Raw genomic sequence first — 22785 nt, 5'->3', positions numbered from 1 at the left:
GCCGGCTAGCGCCCGCCCCCGAGCCCCGCGGCGACCCCGGCCCGAAGGCGGGCGGCGCGATCCCCCCTTATGTGGCGGCGCGGCCCCATGTGAGGCGGCGCGGCCGGGCGGGCTGAGAGGCGGGCCGGGCCCCGGCGGCCAGCCGTGGAGCGAGGGAACGAACGAGGCCCCGGTGCCGGCCGGCGGGTGTCCCCGTGTGTCTGCGCGGCGCCGGGTCTCCATGGCGCCGGCAGCGCCCTGAGGGCGGCGGCGGATTCCCTAGGCCGCGTCCTCGTCCTCGGCCGTGAGTGAGCTCGATGCCGAGCACCTCGGACGCGGCGGCCGGCGGGAGCGGGGGAAGCCGAGGCTGGGGGAGCGGCGGCGGCGGCAGCAGCAGCTCGGCGGTGGAGGCGGCGGCCGACAAGAAGCGGCTGCATCACCGGAGACGGAAGCGCTTCGCGGCCCAGCCGCAGCCTCCCCCCCCGCCGCCGGCCCCTCACCCGCTGCTCTTCCCGCTCCTGCAGCCGCCCCTCCTGCAGCCCCCGCTCCTGCAGCCGCCGCTGCCGCCGCAGTCCCTGCTCTTCCTGGCGGCCACCGGCGCCTCCTCCTGCTGCGGGGACGGGGGGGAGCGGAAGCGGCCGCGGGGCAAGCGGCGCTCGGGCTCCCGGCACAAGCGGCGGCGGGGCCGCGGCGGCGGCGGCGGCGGGACCCAGGAGGCGGAGAAGCGGCGCGGTAGCGGGGGGCTGAGCACGCTGGTGGAGGAGTACGACGACGTGAGCTCCCAGTCCGAAGGGCTGGTGGGCGGCGGCGGCGGGGCCGGCGGCGGCGCGGGCAGCGGCGGGGGGAGCCCGGCCTCCTCGTCGGGCGGTGGCGGCGGGACCCAGCGCCAGAGGGGCGAGGCGGAGCGGAGCGGCCGGTCCCGCCGGGAGCACCGCGGCAGCAGCGGCCGCTCCAAGGAGCGGCACCGGGAGCACCGCCGACGGGGGGAGGAGAAGGCGCAGCAGGAGGGGGCGTCGGCGGGCCGCGGGGGAGCCGAGGCCTCCTCGTCCTCCTCCAAGTCCCGCAGCCGCCACAATCACACCGGGGGCCAGGACCGGGAGGGACTCAAGAGCAGCAGCGGCGGCGGCGGCAGCGACGGCCGCAGGAAGGGCTCCCTCGCCTCGCCCGGCAGCGGCAGGAAAGAGCGGGAGAGCAAAGCGCACCGTAGCCGGACTAAAGCGGCCAAGGAGCCGCCGTCGGCTTACAAGGACCCGCCGAAGGCCTACCGAGACGACAAGCCCGAGCCCAAGGCCTACCGGCGGCAGCGCTCGTCCCCCAGCCCCGGCCGGGATGACAGCCCCCCGCTGCACCGGTCCTCGCAGAGCCAGCGGAGCCGCAAGTCGCTCAGCCCGGTGGGCGGCCGCTCGCCCCTCAGCCCCTACAGCCGCCGCCGCTCCCCCAGCTACAGCCGGCACAGCTCCTACGAGCGCGGCGGGGATGTGTCGCCCAGCCCCTACAGCAGCTGGCGTCGGTCGCGGAGCCCTTACAGCCCCGTTATCCGGTGAGTCCGGGTCCGGGGGAGCGTGGGGGGTGGTGGAGGAGGAGGGACGGGGACGGGGCTCGGCGTGTGGAGGAGGGGAGTCACGGCTGGGGCTGGAGGGCAGGCTGGAGAGGCCTTCATCTAGCAACAAAAGCCCTCCCTCTTGCTGCCGGAAAGCTGGGGTGGGGGGAAGGGGAGCGGGACACATACAAAGATCTTCCTGTCCTGTCTCGGGGAGAAAGGGAGATGCGGGTGCCTTGGAACACTCCTGCTGCGGGTTCCTTCCTCTCCGTGGGTGACCACCTAGCTGGAAAAAGGCTTTTTAAATATTAATGGGCATGAGAACATTTTCAGATGAGATTGAATGAAGATGCTTCTCGGGACAGGTTTTCTGAAGGACACCAATTTTGATTTTTAAATCTTTGCTTACAAAGTACAGAGGTACTCAAGTACATTTTTTTATGTATTCTGTTTCCCCATGTAAAAGGATGTGTGTTGAATATGTTTGTGTTCGGTTTAATTCCCGCTAATCTAAAGAGCAAACAAGCTGACAGGCGATTTGTGTTACAAGTGTTTCTTGTTCTTTTTAGAGGTCTGTAGAAAGACTTAATGTTTCTGTTTTGCTAGGAAAAGGAGCCAATGTCAAGTTTTGTTTCATTGTCTTGAGTGATTTACACAGCCTACCAAAGCGTAAATAAGCTCGTTTCCCAGTAAGGTTATATATGTGTATATATTTGAGGTATGCTTGCAAATCATTTTCTTACTGTTAGTTAGTGGTAACTCAGAATGTAAAGGTCAGCGTTGCTGTGACTTTTTGGATTTTATATGGAGAAGAAACATGGGCTGTATTTCTCTGATCAGATGCAAACAGTGTTGCGGAATTAAAGCTCTTCAGAGTACTTAGACTTGCAGCAAAACCACTGAGAATTTAAAGTATTTGCTTAGTATGTATTTATAACTGAAGATTTTTATTTCCCGTATTGGAATCTTACCGTTGCCTCACTGTTTATAGGCTTACTTAAATTCACATCTGGACTTCAATTTTAAATGTATCGGGTGATTTGCCATTCCACTGGCAAGAATTTTGTTTACAAGGCATAACCCGGTGGGTTGTCTGAGAACTGTTCTCTGGTGTTTCTAACGATCACTTTGCGTCGGTTACCATTTGGGGTGTCCCACTGTGCATCCAGTGAGGAAGCTGAAGCCGTTCCTGTGTTTCACTGGCTGCTGGTAAGGTCTGCTGTCCTGGGTGTGCATTGAATGCTGTTTAAAGAGCAAAGTAACAAAACGGTGTCCTACTTTGTTCAGAGGGATAGAAGAAAGATGATTTTGGAAAAAAAAAATAGTGATTGTTTTAAGGTACAGTTGTATGGAATAATTTTGCAAACAGTGGGGTGTCCCAGGCAGAATACACTGTGAGGGCTCTGAAAAACAGCACGTTGTCGTCATTGTTGTTGTTCCATGAGAGCCTGTTACCAGTGGTTAAGGATACTCTTTCAAGATGATTTGAATAATAGAATAGCAGGAATATTATGTGCATAGTTTGACTTAAACATTCTATGAGTCAAATTGTTTTCTGTAGATGCTTATATCCTGGAATAAGAAAGCTAATAATGACGAGCAAAATCACGTATGCTCAGTTTGCACTTAAGAATAGCTGTATTAGTCAGGCTGACAGTCCAGTTAGTTTAGGATCCTGTCTGATATCACTGGCTGATACGGTGGTAGTAGAAGGTGCAGGACATCTTTATAGGGGACGGTTACAGAACAGTTTTGTAGGAGTATTGCGTTTATTTTTTTCTGTTGGTAGCAGGCCTGTAATTTGAAGCATGAGAGTTTAAATCTCCCAATTTTTTTATTGTCTCTGTGGTAAGTGCGTAAATCTTCCTTGAGCTGCAGCTCTGTTTCTAGGAGTTAGCTTTGTGACTTCACACTTTCCTTCCTCCAGTTAAACTGGAATTTGCATCCCATCTTTAACTGCGTACAGATAACTACTTTGTTAACAAATGCAGAATGTCAGGTTTACTGGAGAGGGATTGGAATAGCCAAGTGAAAAGAAGAGTTTGCTATATGTAGAAAGCAAGGTTGGTCTGTTGTAATGTGGCGTTCATTGTAAAAATGTAATTTCCACAGAAAATGAAAGAAACCAAAAGTGTGAAGATGAGCTCAGTTGTTCACAATGTTAGCCTGGTGTGGAGAAATGCAAGCTAGTGTTTCTTTGTTCCCATTATGCATTATGTGTATTGTGGTAGCATTATGTGTATTGTGGTAGTGGTGGGGAAATAAAGATGGAAGGTATTTACATGATTGATTTAGCCATTCAAAACTGTGTCATAATTGCTTTTTTTTGCTTGACTTCGTGGTACTGCACCCACAATGTTGAAAATTTTTTGCTGTGCTGTTTAGATACTGGTATAGTGGCCTTGGACTTCATAGAATATTACGGTTTCATGAAGGCAACAGCTTCTTGCAGCACCTGTTCTCTTCATCTGCATGATTTAAAGACTTAATTCTGGGCTTGTATCCAGCTATAATGGTGTCAAGACAGTAAGAACTTTGTATGTGACTGAGCATTCCAGGCTGCAAGTTTTCTTGCTCTTTTCATTCTATATCTCATATATGCATCTTCTGTAATGTTATATAAATTATCTAGTTATTTTGGTATGCAGAAAATGAGAATGAAGCGGTTCTAGCACACTTGGAAAGCTCATGTGTCTACAGTGCCGATTTTTTCACCTAGGTCTAGTGAGCTGCTTACCGAGAAACTTCTAGTAAACAGTTGAAGAGAAAGAAGTGAAGTCAGCTTCGCTCATTTGAATCCCTGGTTGTCTCAAGCTGCAGCAATAGTGCAGTTGCTTTGAGTTAAAAGTTTTGAGCTGCAGTAGTGACTGTGACTACTGTCTTTCCGTGATGTTGCCTGGAGGAGGTGGGTTCTGAAGTGAAGCAAAGGCTCTAGATATGTGTTCCACCTTGGAAAACTCTCTTTGAATGGTGGACTAATTGCCCTTTCCATTATAATGGCAATAAACGCTTTTGTTTTGGGCAAACTGGTTGTTTGAGCTGTTTCCCCTTGCTGGGCAAAACTTTACTTGCTGCTGGTGGATTTGTATTACTATATTTTCTTGTGGATAGTAACACAGCTGTTCTAAAGTAGCACATGCACGTTTTCAAAATGGAAATTCTTCCATAATACCAAAAGTATGAGGTATTTATTTCTCTACTGATAAGCTGAATGGATTTAAAAAAAAAATCACCGGGGGGGGGGGGAGGGAGGGAGAAAACTCCATGGTTGACAAAATAAGCAGACACAGTCTCTCTGTGGCAAGTAGTTTAGGATGAAATTGTAGGAAGAGAAGAACTATTTTTTTCATAACTTCAGTCAGGTCATATGTTATGTGATCACACATTTAATTCAGTTAGCTGTGTAGATGAGTAATCACATTTTTCCAAATTTGAATACACCTACCCATCTGCCTAGATACAAGTAAGTGGGTGGGGCACTACTAGCATAGTACTACTGTGTGCCTGGATGTTGCTCATAGGAAAGATATAAGATTTCTTTACTTATTGGTATTATAGAGCCATCTTGTTCTCTAGCTGTAGCTAGTCTGTGGTAGTGAGGCTCTGCAAAACATGGTTCAATTATGTGCAAAACCAAAACAAGCATGGGGAAAATGGTAAAATAAATACTCAGCTGACAAATGCCTGCTTCATGGAGGAGACATGGTTTCATACACTGATATAAAAATTGAATCCAGTAATTCTGCTAATTTTGGACTTAAAGGAGTAGGAGAGAATTTTCAGACATTTTTTCCCCTTGTTTGGTGAAAATAGTCTTTTTTTTTTTACATCAAGCTCTCTAATCTTGTTCAGTAAAACTGTATTTTGCAGAATTTAAAATGTGAAACTGTAGGTTTTCACCATTTGGAATAGCTGTTTTTTTCTGTGCATATGGAGGCTCTCATTCTCATACATATTCTGAATTTATTAAGGTTTGTGTTGTTACTTGGTGGTGGACTTTGCCTCTTTGCACAATCATGTTGATGTGCCTTTCCTTTTCCTCATTGCACTGCTTCTTTCTTTATTGTGGGAATGTACTTCATTTGAAAAACTTGTGTTTAGAACACAGCATTTGAATTAACTTGACTTTTTACTGGTTGATTTCTTTGTAGGCAGAGTTGTTATCTGAGAACATAGGGTTATAAAGCAGATTTAATAAATAAATAAATAAAACTCATGTTCAGAATTTTTCAGTATTTCTATGCTGTATGTATTGAAGACCCTTTTAAAGATTTAAAATTTGAATCAATAAGGCAAATTATGCAGTCTTCATGCAGAAAGCAGCTGAGTAGGTGGTTGGTTGCAGAGCCGCGTAGAATATAACCTTGAAGTAGGGGCTAGAGATAATAAATAAAATAAATTAATAAGGTATCAACTGAGAGAGCACTATTAACTGTTATGGCTTAAATGAATTATACCTTTGCCTGCCAGTGCAACACAGAAAAGTTATACTATGAACTAGAATGTTTTGTCAAGGTGGTTTACGTTACTGAGTGATTATAAATGTCTTGGAAGATCTGCGGTGAAGCCAGTTGATTAAATTTAGGTCTTCCTTTTCTATTACACTATGACCTTACTGTGCAGGGGAAGATGGCAGTGCTTAGTCAGTAGTGCAGCATTCACTCGTAGTTAATGAAAGAGCTGGGCTACAGTGGGGGTTTTAACCTCCTTCGTTCTGTTCAGTTTCTTGTTTTTCCACTCTTATTCTCATTAATCCCTTTGTGTTGTATCTTGTTAAAACATTACTGACAAAATCAGTTCCCTTGTTCAACTCCATAGACCCTGATATATTCTGAGTATAATATTGTTTGCACTTAGGTAATGTGCGTAGCTGGCTACTAGGGTGTTGGATTTAGCTTGCTCTTAAAGCAGTTAAGAAGAAAAGAGGTTTTCAAGTTTACAAACATGAGAAGATGACACGTGACTGTTCTGTCAATAAAATGTAATTTTTTTTGTATTCAAATAAAGGGAGGATTGGAATGGGAAAGACAGAAGCACTTAGAAAAATAGCATGTCAAGGAAAAAACATGTAAGCTGAGTGAGAACTGTTTCCTGGAAATATGGCACGTGTAACATTTTTCTTTCCTCTATGTTTTCAAATATCAAGATAGTAAAATATAGCACTTTAAATTTAAAGTTGCTATTTGGAATTCTTTCATCCTGTGCTCGAGAATGTGAATGGTATTACATCAGTAGACTGTTTTTGTAAAATTCATGAATAAATCTACTGTTTGGTAATTGACAAGTTAACCAGTGAAATGCAATAGAGTGTTGCCTTGCACGAAGGAGGAACATTGTAACAAGTTTGAAACTTGTAACTAATAACACTTTGGTGTCTTAAGTAGGTTTTTATAGTGAATAAGGACATTATATTAATTAAGAAGAGAAAAAATGAATACTGGTTTGCTTTATAAAATCCAGGGTGCTAGGCAGAAAATTTTTAAAAGAAAAAACTGTGATACCTAAACTAACATTTTTTTAAATTATTATTTCTTGGGCTGGGGGAGTGGGGGAGGGGAAAGTGTTCTTTTTGTTGTTTTGAAAAGTGGAGGAAAGCAGTGCTGAGTTTTGGTTTCAGGGTGACTTCCTTACTAGTGCTTTCTTCCTCTGTCTTTTTTTTTTTTTCCTTTTTTAAATCTGCCTCTTCTCATATGTGTTTTGTATAATGTCTTGGACTATTTTTTCTCGTTTTACTTTATAGCTACACATAATATTATGTAATTACTTCAATTTCCCTTTGCAGCTAATATAGTTGTGCTCCTAGTCTCCTTTGTTGCTGTCTCTGGGGAAGAAAAAAAAGCAGGTTTATGTAAAAAACTTTTTAGTTCTAATGCAGGCTAGTCCTACTGATAAAGTTTTTAGGCAAATCAGTTTTCTCTCCCCCCTGCCCCCCCCCCCCCAAAAAAAAAAAAAAAAAAAATTGAAATCTGTGTATGGTTCAGAAGTGATTTTGTGAATGTCATGAAGCCTGACAGTTTTCCTCTCTGTAGCGATATAGGCTTGCGTGAAGTGAATTCCAGATGCTTGTAGAAGACTGTTAATGGCTCAGCATGGCAAAGGTACTTGTAAATGAGGCAGAACTTCTGGTTGCAAATAGGAAGAAGCATTAGAGGAAACTTACCTGAAACGGGGGGGGGGGCTTCTTTGTAGTCTCTCCCCATGTGTGTTACCAGCAGATACTGGTTCTTTTGTTTTGAAAAGTTCGGATGTGGCTTTTAGGTTTAGTCCACTTTCTGATCTCTCCAGGCATTGGGGAAAAAAAAAGGTTAGATTGTTTTGTTGGATTTGTTTGCCATTTGCAATGCAGTTCTGGGCAGTTGTAGCTGCTGTTCTTTTGCTCCTGTTTACTCTGTTAAAAACAAACTCCTAATTAAAGTTTAGATAGTTGGTGGCAAATGAATGTCAGATAAGGCATGTTATATATGTGTGTATACGTGCACGCACACGCATTTCATAGAAATCGGTTGGAAGATTTAGAGAGTACTCTATATTTTGGATGTCCCTCCTGGTGTTTTTTCAGGGTCCTAGTAAAATGTTAGTGCCCTGTAAATGGCACACACTGGCTGTTGTCTGAGCCCATTTCTGTGCTGCTGCGTACTTCATCTTTTACATCAAATGAGTGTTAGCTCTGAACAGAGTGAATTGGCTGGTTTTGTTATGTATAGCGCAAGCCACTCAGTTCTGAATACTCTTCTGAGGGAAAGCTTGTAAATGTCCATAGTTTTGGTTTTGTGCCATTTTTATAGATGGAAACTTGTACAGAAGTTTTGTCTAGCCTGGAACGTTCTCTTGGGACTTTGAACTAATGCTGGTGAAAGAAAGTGATAGTTGAATATTTGAAAAGATCATTAAGCTTATGAAAACACCAGATTTTATTGTAACTTCAATAACTAGCGCTTTGACAAAGCTGCCTTTTACTTAAGATTCAGTATTTGTCTGTTTAGTTGAAAGTGTTAATGTTTTTGCTGTAACTCTCTTGGGTCTAGTCCAATGGACAAGGTACAGCAAGGGATTCTTGCAAAGGTCTTTGGGATGCTGAAGGAAGTTCCAGTTTATTATTAGTACAGGCATGCACTACGTAATGCAACATAATTTTTTTTTCTGACATAATGAAAAACTTTTTTAAAATTAAACCAGTGCAGAGATTATACTTAGTCAACATATTTCATAACTAGGCTACTATAATTTTGATCTATTGTTAAGCCCTGTAGTATGTGCTGGGACTGAAACTTGAATATTTGTGTGCATGTGTATTTGCTCTCTCCCACATGGATGCAGTTCTGACATGAGAAAGTTATGCTATTGTCATTTGGGTGTGAAACCTGGGATGGAGAACGGTGTTTTTTTGCTGAGCTTGCATAAATCTATGTTCACATCCCAGATTGTCGTGACTAATGTTGGTAAAATATGCACATCAAACCACTGTCAATGCTTGGCTTCCTTACATGTTTGTTTTTGAAGAATGTATAAAGATTTAGGTTATTTTTCCCCAGCTTTTCAAAATTGCCTTTTCCCCACCAAATTCTATTAGCTGATCAGGTGAGCGTTTGCAGTCACTAATTTGAACAGATTTTCTAATTTCATCCTTATTTGTGATTTAAATGAATCTGTTCTATTTTGAACCACAGTGGAACAGAAAGAGGCTGTCGATCAGGTGTGGTGTCTCAGCAAATGTAGTGTTGCTGCTACTGCTCTTTTCTAGAGCATGTGAAATTACGTCCATATTTTTTTTTTTGTGACATAGATTACTTTATATTAGGCACCTTTCAAAAAAAAAAAAAAAAAGGCCAAAAAGCAAACAAACACCACCCCACCACCCTGAAAATCCAGAAATTGTTCTTATGAAAGAAATAACTGATTTGAAGACCCTCAGGGCTTGTTTTAAGTTTTAAAAAAATAATACAGGTACAGCAGGTTGCAATGAGGGATGGAGGCTATGTTCTACAGGTAGCTGGAGCAAGTGTCAGTTTAAAACAGCTGATCTAGGAACAAGACGTGCAAACGCTTTCCAAGACAGGTCAGTGACATCCACGCAAATGATGCATCATATATGGAAGTCATTTTAGGACTAATGGGGCTTATTAGCTTGTGCTTGATGCTGGAGAAATATAATTATACTGATTCTGCAGCCAGTGTGGATCTGTAGCAGTATACCTCTGCTTGAGATAATAATTCCTCTCAGAAAGTGAGATGACAGTGTGAGGAGAGCTCTGTCCTAGAATTAGAAGTCTGTCTATTGTCTGGATAGTCTCAGCCCTTCATTTTCTTTCTACTATGCCATCATAACTGTATATTATGGAACTTTGTAGATTTTACTTTTACTCCAGTTTGGCCAAGCCTCTGAAAATTTTTTATGGCATTTAGTACTTAGATTTCCAAAGTAATAATGAGAAAAATAACTTCTGCAGCAGGTTTCGTAACGGAGCAGAAGTAAGTTTTCAAGGGATTTTTTCTGACCAATGTTATGTTTTTATTTGTTTTTTAATAAACATTAATATTTCTTTACCAAAGTGAACCAAAACCTTAGATTTTGGTTGAAAATTAAGATAACAAAATTGTGCAGCTTTTTTTTTTCATTAAAGTGTAAAAAACATTATTATTATTACTGTTACCTGTCTTTGTTATCCTGCGATGCAAGAAAATTCCATAAAACCTGCTTCCTGGCATAAAATTGAACTGTATTAGTTTCCAAGACTTGTCCTCATGTGGGGTTTGAGATTTTTTTTTTTTTTCTTTTCATTCAAGGGTCTCTAGCCGTTTGGATAAATTTTGGGTTTACATACAGAATTTTGAAGCTTTTGGTATGGTGTACAGTGTGCGCACCTACACATTGTTTTGCATCACTCCTACATAGTCTTACTTAGCTCAATGAATTTTTATGTTGCTTTACAAAGAAGACATTTTATAATGCAGGAAAACTGTAAATTTAGAAATTAGTCAATATTGCATATGAAATAGAAACATCATTATACTATATTAAATATTTGTTCAGTTGAAGCATTGCAATGTAATTTCTCATGTTGATAATTAAAACTGAATTAATTTGTTACTAAAACTAAATTTGACATGGAGGTGGATAGTCCTGACCATAATGATTGTAGTCGGCTTTTTTTTTTTTTTAATTTTTTCTTTAAAGTTTTGTCAGCCTCCACACACTGGTGCTGTCTTTTGAACTCTGAAGTTCTCATCTCCAAGAAGTCTTTTTTTTTTTTTTTGCTATTGCTTGATACTTTTTTCTTTGTCCAACCGATGAATAAATTGGTTTTTATCCTGATTATACTTTTTCTTTCCCTTGAAGTGATATACTCAAGAAAAATAGATTTCCATCAAACTTTAATCAAGAGAATACGTGTAAATCTGGTGAATACCCTTGCTATTCTTAGTATGGTAAAATGGATTAAAACTCCCACAGTTAATTTCATTTGTTTCATAACGTTTCTGTGTGGTAGCAGTGGATTAGGCTACTTGTTCTCATGCCCTTCACCTCAATTTTTTTTTCACCCCTTTTGTTTTTTAATGAAGAACTGAATAAAAACTACTAGGCAAATTCGGATATCCCTTTGAAAAACTGAATGAAAATAATTCAGATTAAATTGTATTTTTCCACAATAAAAGTTTGCTTTTCTAACTGTTAAGATTCCCCCACCCTCATGCTAGTTTGTTTTTCTGCTATGATTTTGTAGATGGCTTAGTGTTTTGTGTTTGTGTTTTCCCCTTTCTATTTACTCTCTTTATTCTGTTGTGGGCATACTTGTGGACTATGTTTGCTTATTCATAGCTATAAGTATTGAGTACTTTTGGTTTTTACATTTCAAAAAAAAGGAAGCTAAACTTTATTGCTGTCTTTTAGTTGGTTGTATTGCAGCCTTTAGTATTCAGTATTTTTTAACTAAATTAATGACAGTTATTGTGCTGGTTTGAAACTTAAGAAGTTGCTACAATTAGTGCTTCAGTGTTGTATTTAGATTTTTCTTGTCATGTTGTAACATTAATTTCTTTTTGTTGAATTCTGGTTATGTAATCAGCTGAATTTTCCTCAAGTACTGCATATATTAAAAGTTTTGCACAAGTTACATAGGATCAGATTTTCTTTAAAGAAGAAAAATATATCTAATCAGTAGTGAGGAAAAAGGAGCATGTCTATCTTATAGGTATGCTTGTATTTTGCAGTTCTTTAATGGTAGAAACTACGTCTAAGAAAGCTTTAGCATTTTCTAACAAAGTGTTTAGGTGTAGAAACTTGATTTGTTAACTCTAATTTTTTTTCTTTATGCATGATCTTTCCTATTCCATAAACTTTTGGTTATTCTGTAAGCGTGGTGATAATGGTTGGTTTAAAAAAAGTAGTTTGTCAAAAAAGCAGATAAACTGAGAAAGCAGCTAGGCTAAATTTTAACTGGGTAAATCTTTACTTTTTTGAAACAGAAGATCAGCAAAATCTCGAAGCAGAAGTCCATATTCATCAAGGCACTCAAGGTCTCGTAGCAGACACAGATTGTCTCGATCTAGAAGTCGTCATTCAAGTATTTCTCCTAGTACATTGACTCTGAAGAGTAGTCTGGCTGCGGAGCTGAACAAAAACAAAAAAGCAAGAGCTGCTGAGGCAGCCAAAGCCAGTGCAAAGGCTTCCAATACTTCAACACCTACTAAGGGAACCATTGACACTGCTGTAAGTGCACCTCAAGTGAACAATGTAAAGGACCTGAAGAAAATAAAAACTGAGCATACACCTTCTCCTACAAGCAGCGCGAATTTGAAAAATGATAAGGCAAAAGCAAAGGTCTCACTTCCCGAAACAAAAGGGGAAAATAATTTAATTGCAGACAAAATTACTAAACAGAAACCTGCAGTAGTAAAAGAGAATAAAGTAACTGTTGTAAAACAGCCACCAGTCACTGTAAAAGAGAAAAGCAAACCGAGTACACCAAGCGTAGTAACCAAGGAGAAGGATCGAATTGTTGCACTACCAACATCCACGCTGCCACCCTTGCCTTTGCCTCCCACACTGCCTGAAGATAAAGAAACTGATAGGTGAGTTGTGACATATTTACGTTTTCAGATTGTCTCTTCCTTTTTATTATTACTGTTGTTGTTGCTGTCTTCTTTTTTTAATTGTTACTAGTATTCTCTCCTCTGGAAAACAAATCTAATCCTATTTGCTATTAAGATCTTTGATCTTAAAATAAAAATAATGTAACAGGTTCTTGAAAAGAGAAAGGCTTAATCTAGGAGAAATCTTTCAATAAAAAGTACGCTAAAGAGATGATTTAAAATTCTGGTACATAATAACTTGGGGACTAATGCAAGGATTCATTCAAGGATTCAGGATTTCAAGTTTGGTACGAACACATAATTACTTCTGGGGAAAAGTTGAATTCAGTAGTAATATGTGAAAATTCTTAAATTAGCCATGATTTGAGGTAAAGATTCTCTTCCCTTTGGAAGGTAATCATTTTTATAGCTGTGTGTTATTTTAGTATAATTTATCTCAGAGATCCATATTATTTTGATTATGTATAATGGAAGTGAGGTTCATGGCTTGTCATTTGTGTTAACTTTTGAAGTGTAAAAATTAGTCTGTAGTGAAGAAATTAATGTCTATGCCAAGTGTCATCTGATTTTAGACTACATTAAGTCTCTTCATAGTCTTAAATCACAGCATGTATTCTTTGTTGTATTGGAAAATTACGCTGTTGAGCAGTCATTTACGATTTTTGTTATGGTTTTGGTGATGAAGTAGAGAAGAGTTACTTTTTTACTCGTGGTGTTACATGCCTCTCACATATATGAGAAATCAACTTCTCACAACAAGTAAACCAAAATTTCTTATGATGGAAGTAATAAGTAATTTAAGTGTGATATATCTCAATTAAAAAAATCAAACTGTGTAAAAGAAAAATTCAAAAACTTATGAAGTATTTTTATTCATAGGCCTTATCTGTGAAACTAGCCTGTCTTCTCTTGGTCTTTGGGAAGTGTGTAGTGTTTCTTTGATTAGTAAAAGTAGTTGTAACCAGAGGTGTAAATGTTTTTCTTCTGTTTGCTAGTAATTTAATGCTATGTTGCACAGGAGGCCTTGGCAAATACGTACATCCTAACAAGGTATTAAACAGGTTTGGGGTTTTTTTTTTAGTAAGAAGACAGAACTCTTGTTTCTTGCCCTTCAGCACTCTAGCAAATGTCACTCCAGTTGTTGAGAATCAAGTCTGTGTGGTGAATGTATAGTTTCATTTAAATTTATGACAAAGCCATCCTCTCTAGGTAAACAGGGTTTCTGACACTGCTATTTGAGAGCAATATTTACTGTTTTAACTAAAAACCAGGCTAACTAGTTATATGTCTGGCTTTGTGGTGTTAATTGTGATAATACAAAATAGATTTCACCTTGAAGCTGGCTAATTGCTTCTCATTATTAGTATTTTTTAATGTAATACATGTTTTAAGTATACCTAAACTGCATAGAGGAGGTAAGCTACAATTAAATGGTTCTATCAGCACTGGGCTCATTTTTCTTTCAAAAAAAAATAGCCCCATGCTTGCAAACAGCTGTATTAGAAAGGTTACTGACAACTAATAGTACATCATTTATGGTTTGCTTAGTTTTGCTAGGTATTTACCTCGGGCTCAGAGGAAGTTGTGCTAACAAAGAAAGCTTGATGCTTTGCAGAACTAACTGGTTCCTAATGTCACATCAGTTGTAAAGTTCAGTAAGAATCTGATAAACCCACTGGTAAACTGCCTAAACGAACAACAGTGTTGTAAAATCACCATGTAGGTTAGCTGAATGGAAAAATTGTTCTGGTGGTCAGTGACGTTTGATTTAATAGACCTGAAAAAATGGGTGCTCTTGGCTGCCTCTATTTTCATGTAATGCTTTTAAAATCTGTTTCAGAACCTCTCATATATTGTACTTTCACTAATATTTAAAGTTTGGGGGCAAAATTGTGAGAGAAATACAAATATATGAACTTCAAAATTAAGAATTTTTCTTTACCATGATAATTACATGTGCTGTCCAAAGGTGGTTTATTCTTTATAGAATGATAACCATTATGTTTGTGATGAGGGCAGTATATGCTTCCTTGAGGTGCTTCTTTAAATTCAGGCAGTGGTGGCTTGAGAAGTGGTACACAGACATACGCAAAACACTGGAATGCTTCATTTAAATATGTAAAGATTGCAAATTGCAATTAACATAAGAAAGAATATATGCATTCTCCATGATGGAAGATATCAGAATCTTTACATTTACAGAAGGTTCTGCTTTATCTGTGAAACTAAGTAGGTAAGAAGTTGCAGAAAAATCTTCAGAAAAGGTTCCCAGAGAAGGATACTGACAGTAGAATGGTGTGATTTGGCATATGCAGCTGTCTTGGAAAATGTCCCCTCAAAGCATGACAGAAAATTTTCATGATGCAATGACAAAGTTTGAAGTTTAAAGAGAGAATACTATATGAGAATCCTGTGGGGGAGAAACACTTCTTATATAAAGTTTAGAGATGGTCATGTCTTTAAAATTGCTGGATATGCAGTAGCTGCACAAATCTAGCTAAACCAAAGAAAGTTCTGGTAAAATGGAACCACGTGTTAAAAAAAGTCCTGCAGCAAGTACGATGTTTTCAGAATTTCCCCGTTAAAATGGGAAGAGCATCTCTAGAATTACTATGTATAGTAATTGTTAAAGGAATAAATTGCTGTACATGTGTTCGGGGGACTTTTCTCAAGACAGAGATTGACCATCAGTATCTGTTAACTAATTATGGTTGATGATTAATAAATGGTCAGATATCAGTAAACCGTAGCAGAAAAAAGTCTAGTCTTTTTTTTCTGTGGTTTTTTTTTTTCCCCCCACTTGATTTGCATGCTGATCACTAGAAGCGTGTTGAATCTGGAGTGTTTCAGCAAATTTATGAGATTGGAATCTGTAAATGAGGTGGTGTGGACTGCCTCGTAATGCCCTGCAGTGTTACTGTAACCGCAAACCTCATTATCTCTAGAGACCAACTTTATAAAGAATTGGATTAGGATAATCTTCTCTTTTATACGAGAAGTCAGTCAGAGTACAGATTTTACCACTACACTTCTGATGTCTGGCAGCACCTGAGCTCTAAATATTCTTAGTAGTCTAGGCCATAAACTTGAGAAGAAGTTTGTGTGGCAGAAGTCTGGCCTGGTAAGTAAGGCTTGCTGTGTCATCTAACCTCAGCTTTCATCAGAAAGATCCGATTCCATAGTTTCTGTAGAATTTTGGTAGTTTGCTGTGCATCTTCCAGAGAGCTATTTGTGAGCCATTTATAAAACATAAATCAAAGTCCTGCAAATTCTAAGAGCAGAGATTTCAAATGTCTATACGTTGACAGCCTGGAATGTATTTTAAAAAGAATAATTCCAATAGATTTTCCTTTATGTATGGTAATGTCATTCTGCTGTATTCAACTTATTAGCAAAATTGTGTCTTTTCTACTAGTTTGCGAGAGAATCTTTCAGTGAAGTCAGTTAAAGAAGCAGAGAAGAAACTTCGCCACCTGCTTGCAGACTTGCCACTTCCACCTGAGTTGCCTGGAGGAGCTGACTTGTCCAAAAGTCCTGAAGAAAAGAAACCAGCAGTTCAGTTACACAGCAAGAGAAGACCAAAGTATGTTTATTAGACTTTTTTTTTTTAAAGCCTATCAAACAAGTAGAAGTGATAATAGTGTCTTTAAAATATATTAATATATTTTTTTCAAAAAAGTCTGCTTTGACTTTTTAAAATGTTAATGAGGTTTGAATCAAACTGCATGATTTATTGTCACTTAATGGTAGTAATGCAGTTATCTAATAATGTCGCATAAATATTCAGTGTTGAGGGTTTTTTCAAAGTTAAGGCAAGCCTTAGATATATTAGCTGGATTCTTAGAAATGTTTGTTGTATTCTAGAATATGTGGACCACGACATGGTGAAACAAAAGAAAAAGAAATAGACTGGGGAAAGCGCTGTGTGGATAAATTTGATATCATTGGTATTATTGGTGAAGGCACTTATGGGCAAGTTTACAAAGCCAGAGATAAAGACACAGGTAAGCTCAAAAAATTAAATGTAATCCTGCAATTCAAAAGTGAACAGTATATTTTGGTTTTGTTTTTATATTGAGTAAAATTTGTGATATTCTGCCCTCTAATGTTTGGAAAGTTTTTAGTTGTTGGTTTGTTTGTTTAGTTTTGAATCTAGCATTTGTCTAAATCAGAAATTATCTTTTGCTGCCTTGGACAATCATTTCGCTGGAAAGCTGTGACTGAAAGCAAACTGAGTAGTCTTAATTTCTAGTTCTTATTCCTTGAGATTTGATGCTCTGTACTCAATTGAGCTAGTGAAGAAGAGAGGGTAAATACTCTGGGGAAACAAAATGGCACCCTAGACAGGTTGACAAAGAATAATGAAGTTTGTAAAGGGATATAAGGGCGAAAGAAGCTGTGCGTGAGATTTAGCCGTTTTTCTTCGTTGTACTCCAGTAGGCACTAGCTGATAGTAGGAAGAGAATCTGCCTCTGCAACACAGCCCTGAAGTGTCACATATTGGGTATTTTTCTTGCAGTATAACTGACTTTACAACAGTGGCACAATTTTTAAATTTCATGTTAAACTCTTGCTCAAATGAGCAAGCAGTCATCACTACGATATGTAAGAATGTTGTCACTACTTCTAAATAGATGATGCATTGAAATTGATTCTTCATATGTGCTGTATGTTGCTTGATTGTTTCATGTTCAATTAGTAGTTCTTTCTGTGACTCCTTGTCCTTCTGGCTTATTTGTGTATGCTTTGAATGCTGGATAATTTTCTACTTCAGCAGTAACTGAATCACACAGGATCACATACCAGCCTCAGTTCCTTCTCTCTGATCTCCAGAGGAATGAGTGGTGTAATTATAATTCCTTCTTCATTCTTCACCTGTGCTTTTCTCAGTTTGCAAACTTTCAAACTAAGTGGAACTGTCACAGGTCAAACTAAGTGGAACTGTCACAGGTCAAACTAAGTGGAACTGTCACAGGTCAAACTAAGTGGAACCGTCACAGGTTTTATTTTTTACCTCATACCTTGGGAACCATTGCAGATCATTGTTAGGAGCTTCTTCCTGCTGTCCTGGGATTCTGTTCTTTGCACATTTAACATTTTAGTCCTATCATAACCATATTGCCTCTTTGGCAAGCTTCAGGTTATTTGTGTGTGGCAGTCATTTCTTAATCTCCAGTAGAAGTTGTTGCTCTCTGTATTGAATGGGTCCATACAGTTACAGCCAACCTTCTGTTAGCTTTGCGTTCAAATCCTGCATGAAGAGTGGCATTATGGTCTTTGAGATACCATATAACAAGCTGTGCAATGGGCTTTCAAAGCAGGTGGACGTTGTGTCATACTGAAATGTGATCTATTGTGTATGTGTCATATACACCGGTGTCCGATAAATCCTTTTTAGAGCTAACAAAGATATCAGTGCTGTCAATGAACTTCCCAGACACGGCAATAAACTTCTAAGAACAAAATGGTTGAGCTGGCATACAGTCTTTAGATATCTTCCATCATGCGTAGGTCATGCTCCTGCCATTTTGCAGAATCTAGCTTTATCCAGCGCAGCCTGCAAAAAAATAATAAGCAAAATTTCTCCTCATTGTAAATGTGGCAGTGATACTTCTGCTTGTAGAAAGTATACTGGTGAAGTTGAGAAGTATTTAGTCATCTGCCTCATATCTTGAACTGTGTAGTATTTCTGGTTAGATATGTGTTCTGACCTGTGGTGATGTAGTAATAAGAAATCCGGAGCACACATAGGCCTCTGTCTCTAAAGCTGCTGTTGATAATTGCTCTCATATAGGGTTTTATTGGTAGACCCGTTGTGAAATATCAGGACACAGGTGAGTGAAGCATGCAGGAGGAAGAAGGCAGGCCTTACAGTGGGTAACTGAAAGTTCTCATTTATAGTTTTGCTTCTCCACATGATTGTTTCCCCGCTATGGTTAATTCTGTTTTCATTCCACATAGTGTTTGGTGCGAGCATCAAATTGTTAACTGTTTAGTCCATTCAGAAATAGTAACAAATGGGAAGGGTTTTAAAAACAAACGAACAAACCCAATACCAAGGCCCATAGTTTGATTGCTAATCTTAATAGTTTTTATTTAAATTTTCTCTTAGGGGAAATGGTGGCACTAAAGAAAGTACGTCTGGATAATGAAAAGGAAGGGTTTCCAATTACAGCTATTCGGGAGATTAAGATTCTTCGACAGCTTAATCACCAAAGCATTATCAACATGAAGGAAATAGTGACAGATAAGGAAGATGCTTTGGACTTCAAGAAGGACAAAGGTATGTAAGCTAGCACAGGGGTAGCTCTTTCTGGTCCCGTTTTTATTACGGTAGTCTGCCATGCCGAATTTGAAGTTAAGCTTCATTAAAAAACATGCTTGCAAATTGTGATGCTTGACAAGGGGTTTTAATTTTGATTTAATTACTAGTGGAAGTCCTTTATTTAATTCAGTTATGCCTTTTACTCATAGAAAGATTTTGCAAATATTTTGTGGGATAAAAAAAAGAGTATTGGTTCCAGTTTTGCTGGAGAGGAACAGATGTTTGACTCCTTGACGCTCACGGATTACGGAGGCCAGCAACAATAGGAAGCTCTTAATTGTGAGCTTTTTTTAACATTTTATTTTCCTCATAGTATTTTCTCATATCATTTAAAGTATTGTAGGCTCAATGCTGAAGAGACGTTTTTCATTGTAGGCCTTAGTTTTATAGGAATTGTGCTTCAGTTACCTTTTTCATAATTGGGCATGTATGTCTTGAAGGCTAGAAGAAGGATAAATGAGAAAAATGAACAGCAAGTTTTGGTGGGTGGTGGTAGTGTTTTTCCCCAAATAGAAGGCATGCATGCTTTTACTTTTTTGGTTCCTTCAGTGTTAAGTCTGGCTTGTTTGAGTTACTGCAACCTCCTTTGCTTAGAGAATCAATCAAACAGAATGGAAATCATGCAGTGTAGTTGCTCGGTACTCTGGTCCAATTTTGTCTTTGGAGGCCATTTTCTTTTAGGTCTTATAAACCTATCATTTTGGGGTATTTTAGTATCCTGTGGACAATTTGATACATGGTTTACTTAGGGGAGGGTGTTTGGAATGCAGTACTTCTGCTTCTTCCATGCTCTCCCTCCCCAAGTTTCTATACAGCATGCCCAGCACCAGTGTGGGTAGAAAATACCGTGCGTACTGCACAGCCAGCAGAAACACCAGGTGATGTTGTGATGAGTCAGAAGATGACTGTCAAAATTAAGCAGGAATTAGTTTGAGGTTTTTTCCTAGCATCTTCAGAAAGTATAATACCTTGAAGGCTATACAGCACCGGCAGGCTTTTTCTTGTGTTTAGAAGTAGGAAGCATCTGGCAAAAGAGTTTCTCTAGATACATGCAGGTTCAGTGGTCAGCATACACTCTGAATGAACCCTGACAGTCTGCAACAGCCAGTTTAGGCTTTTCATGTGAATCTTGTACTGAGTTTTAATTAGGTCTAACCTACTTGGCTAATGAGACCACAGTGAGCCTTGACTTAATACTTAATGACTCATTAATTAATTTTCTCCCTTTCTGTTTTGTGCCGTGTCTAGGATTGAATTGTAAATTTTTTGGTGTACTTCAAACTGTGTGTCTCATTAATTTAAAATGCTGTTGAGTTTTTTTTTTGTCCAAGGCTGTATTTGTGCTTTTGATATTGCTTTCAATATAATTTATCTTTCTTATTTAACAATTACATTTTCAGAAAATTTGCAAGGGAAGGGGCTTCTCTGGAAATGTTAGAATAAAATTACTTTCTGATAGTCTCTTTAAACCATTAGCATGATAATGAGACAGTGCTATTATGATTTGTCTGTGAAAAGATGGAAGGTTTTTTTTTTTTTTAGGCACTGCATTCTGTATTTCTCTAATGAGTAGTTCATTGTGAGATGGGGATTTATAGCTGAGACATTGTGGCCAAATTGTAGTCTATGGAGGGAATGAATGCAAGTGGGAGGAAGTTTGGTCACTTTCGTGGTAAACCATTGCAAATGCAAAAGTAGGCTGCTTGGCTTAGGAAGGAACCATTACAAAAGTGGTAGTGGTGTCTTATTCAAGCAGAGTTTACAGTAGAAGTGTTTTGCCCTCTAATGAACATGCTTATGCTTAACATATGTTATATACTTATCTTAGCTTTGGAGTATAACGCTTACAAAACCCTGCTGAAATCTCATTTGTAAAAGTATTTTCCTAAATTCTCAGAACTCTGGTTATTTTTGTTGGAAATGTTTTCTTCTAGTAATCTAGTGCAGGAGCAACTGTGAGTGCCAGTCTTCGACAGCAGTATAAGCAGCCTGACGCTGTTGGTGCTTACAACTAAGTCTGCTGGCAGCTAAACTTTCCTTTGCTTGATGGTAGTTCAAATTAATTGGAGTTCACATTCATGAACTTAAGTTTATGTCATTTTGGACCAGAATTTTGCGCAGGAGGATTGTACTTTGCAGAAGCATTTCATCTTCTCTTAGCATTTTTTTTTTTGTCTAAGAAAGTTTGTGTGATGTTCTCTGTGCAACAGTAAGTGAAGCAAACAAGATTTAAAACAGAAGCTGAAAACAAAGAGCTATTTCCTAGATGTATTCAAATCTATACACCTCATAAGCTAAGTTAGTTGAGCTACTTCATCAGTTATAAAGTGAATCATTGGAAAAAAGGCCCTTCTTGCTTTGATGGGCTTTTGTCAGCTCTGGTTTGTTTTCTCAGTGTGTCTGTCACATAAATGACTTAGGTGTCTCTTTTTTTCTTTGGGCACTTCGATGGTCCTTCAGTTCTGAGTTGCCTCTTTATCAGCTGGAAGCTGTTTGCAAGTGCTCAACAGTCGATCTGTGGGACTGCTGTGATACCTTACTAAACATGTGGAGAGTGCCTGATTTAGCTTTTGTTGCTCTGAATGTAAAACCAGTAGGTGTACTGACTGACATCTCTTCCTCCTGTTGACTGGAAGAGGTATTTTCAATTGCTAACCTGAGGGAGGATGTAAAACTTTGCATGGGAGGCTCTAATAAAAAAGGTCTGGTTAACATCACATCTTGCATTTTCTCCTGTGTGTAGATTATCTGTTTGGTAATTCATTAGACCTGATTAACATCACAGTATGTTTGCGTTTATTTTTTCTGTGTGTGGATTATCTGTTTGGATTGTGTGTGTGTGTGTTTCTATAACTCATTTTAAGATCTAAGTTTACTTTAGATTAGATTTTGAATTGATTTGCAGTACAAATTAACAAACCTTTTTAGGCATGAAGTCAGTATTTATCCTGACAGTACTGTAGTACGCACGTAAAAAGGACACTGTCTCTGTGGTAAATTGTCGTATGACCAGCAGGTTATTTTCTCACAGCTGTCAAGGAGTACTTAGTCTGTCCGAAAGCTTGTGGTTTGGAAGGAGTCTGACAGAAATGATGCAGTCATCAGAGAGTACTTTGTTACAGGGTTCTTTCTCTACTTGTACTGTAGCTAGCTTTATCCAGATTTCCTTGGAAGTTGACTAAAACCAAACTGATCTGAATTTCAGAAACCTCTAATGGTCTTCTGCAGCTTGCCTTGCTGCTCCTGAAATAGCCAATAGAAACTTCTTACCCAAATAGGTTTTAGGCTACAGCTAAGTTATCAGGAATAGTGTGATAGCTTGAGTGGTGCTTCCCATTTGTGTGTGCTGTACTGGACTCTGGTCTAGAATGAGTGCAGACCTAATTGCGGGGCTAATTGTGGGACCTCCCACTACCAAGTTGCTCAAAGCCCCATCCAGCCTGGCCTTGGACACCTCCAGGGATGGGTCATCTACAGCTTCTCTGGGCAACTTGTTCCAGCACCTCACCACCGTCATAGTGAAAAATTTCTTCCTGATATCTAATCTTAATCTACCCTCTTCTAGTTTGAAGCCATTGCCCCTCATCCTATCACTGCATGTCCTTGCAAAAAAGTCCCTCTTCAGCTTTCTTGTAGGCGCCCTTCGGATACTGGAAAGCTGCTATAAGGTTTCCTCAGAGCCTTCTCTTCTCCAGGGCTTCAATATGCCTTTGGCTGGTACACTTATTTCAGAACATGTTTCCATGTATGTGCAGTTTGGGTTGGATTTGTTTCAAGAGGAGAATGCAATTGAACTTGGAATGGGAGAATAACACTGTCATCAAATCAAAACTTAATATTGGGTGAAAAT

General features: G+C 39.7%; 1 protein-coding gene across 1 annotated transcript in view; it reads left to right on the top strand.

The window, feature by feature from the left end:
* Positions 1-296: 296 nt before the first annotated feature.
* CDK13 (cyclin dependent kinase 13) overlaps positions 297-22785 on the top strand; it is a gene marked incomplete at its 5' end in the record, with an annotated part of 45844 nt that continues 23355 nt past the window's right edge. The window contains 5 exons of the mRNA XM_082480127.1: positions 297-1519; positions 11984-12589; positions 16026-16193; positions 16475-16614; positions 18723-18893. Coding sequence (XP_082336253.1) covers positions 297-1519; positions 11984-12589; positions 16026-16193; positions 16475-16614; positions 18723-18893 — 2308 coding nt within the window. The remainder of the gene's footprint in view (positions 1520-11983; positions 12590-16025; positions 16194-16474; positions 16615-18722; positions 18894-22785) is intronic.

The sequence above is a fragment of the Vanellus vanellus genome (genome assembly GCF_965231255.1).
Source record: "Vanellus vanellus genome assembly, chromosome: 2".
In the NCBI taxonomy this organism is placed as follows: domain Eukaryota; kingdom Metazoa; phylum Chordata; class Aves; order Charadriiformes; family Charadriidae; genus Vanellus; species Vanellus vanellus.
The sequence above is the reverse complement of the archived record's forward strand: the minus strand, read 5'-3'. Positions and strand labels throughout refer to the sequence as shown.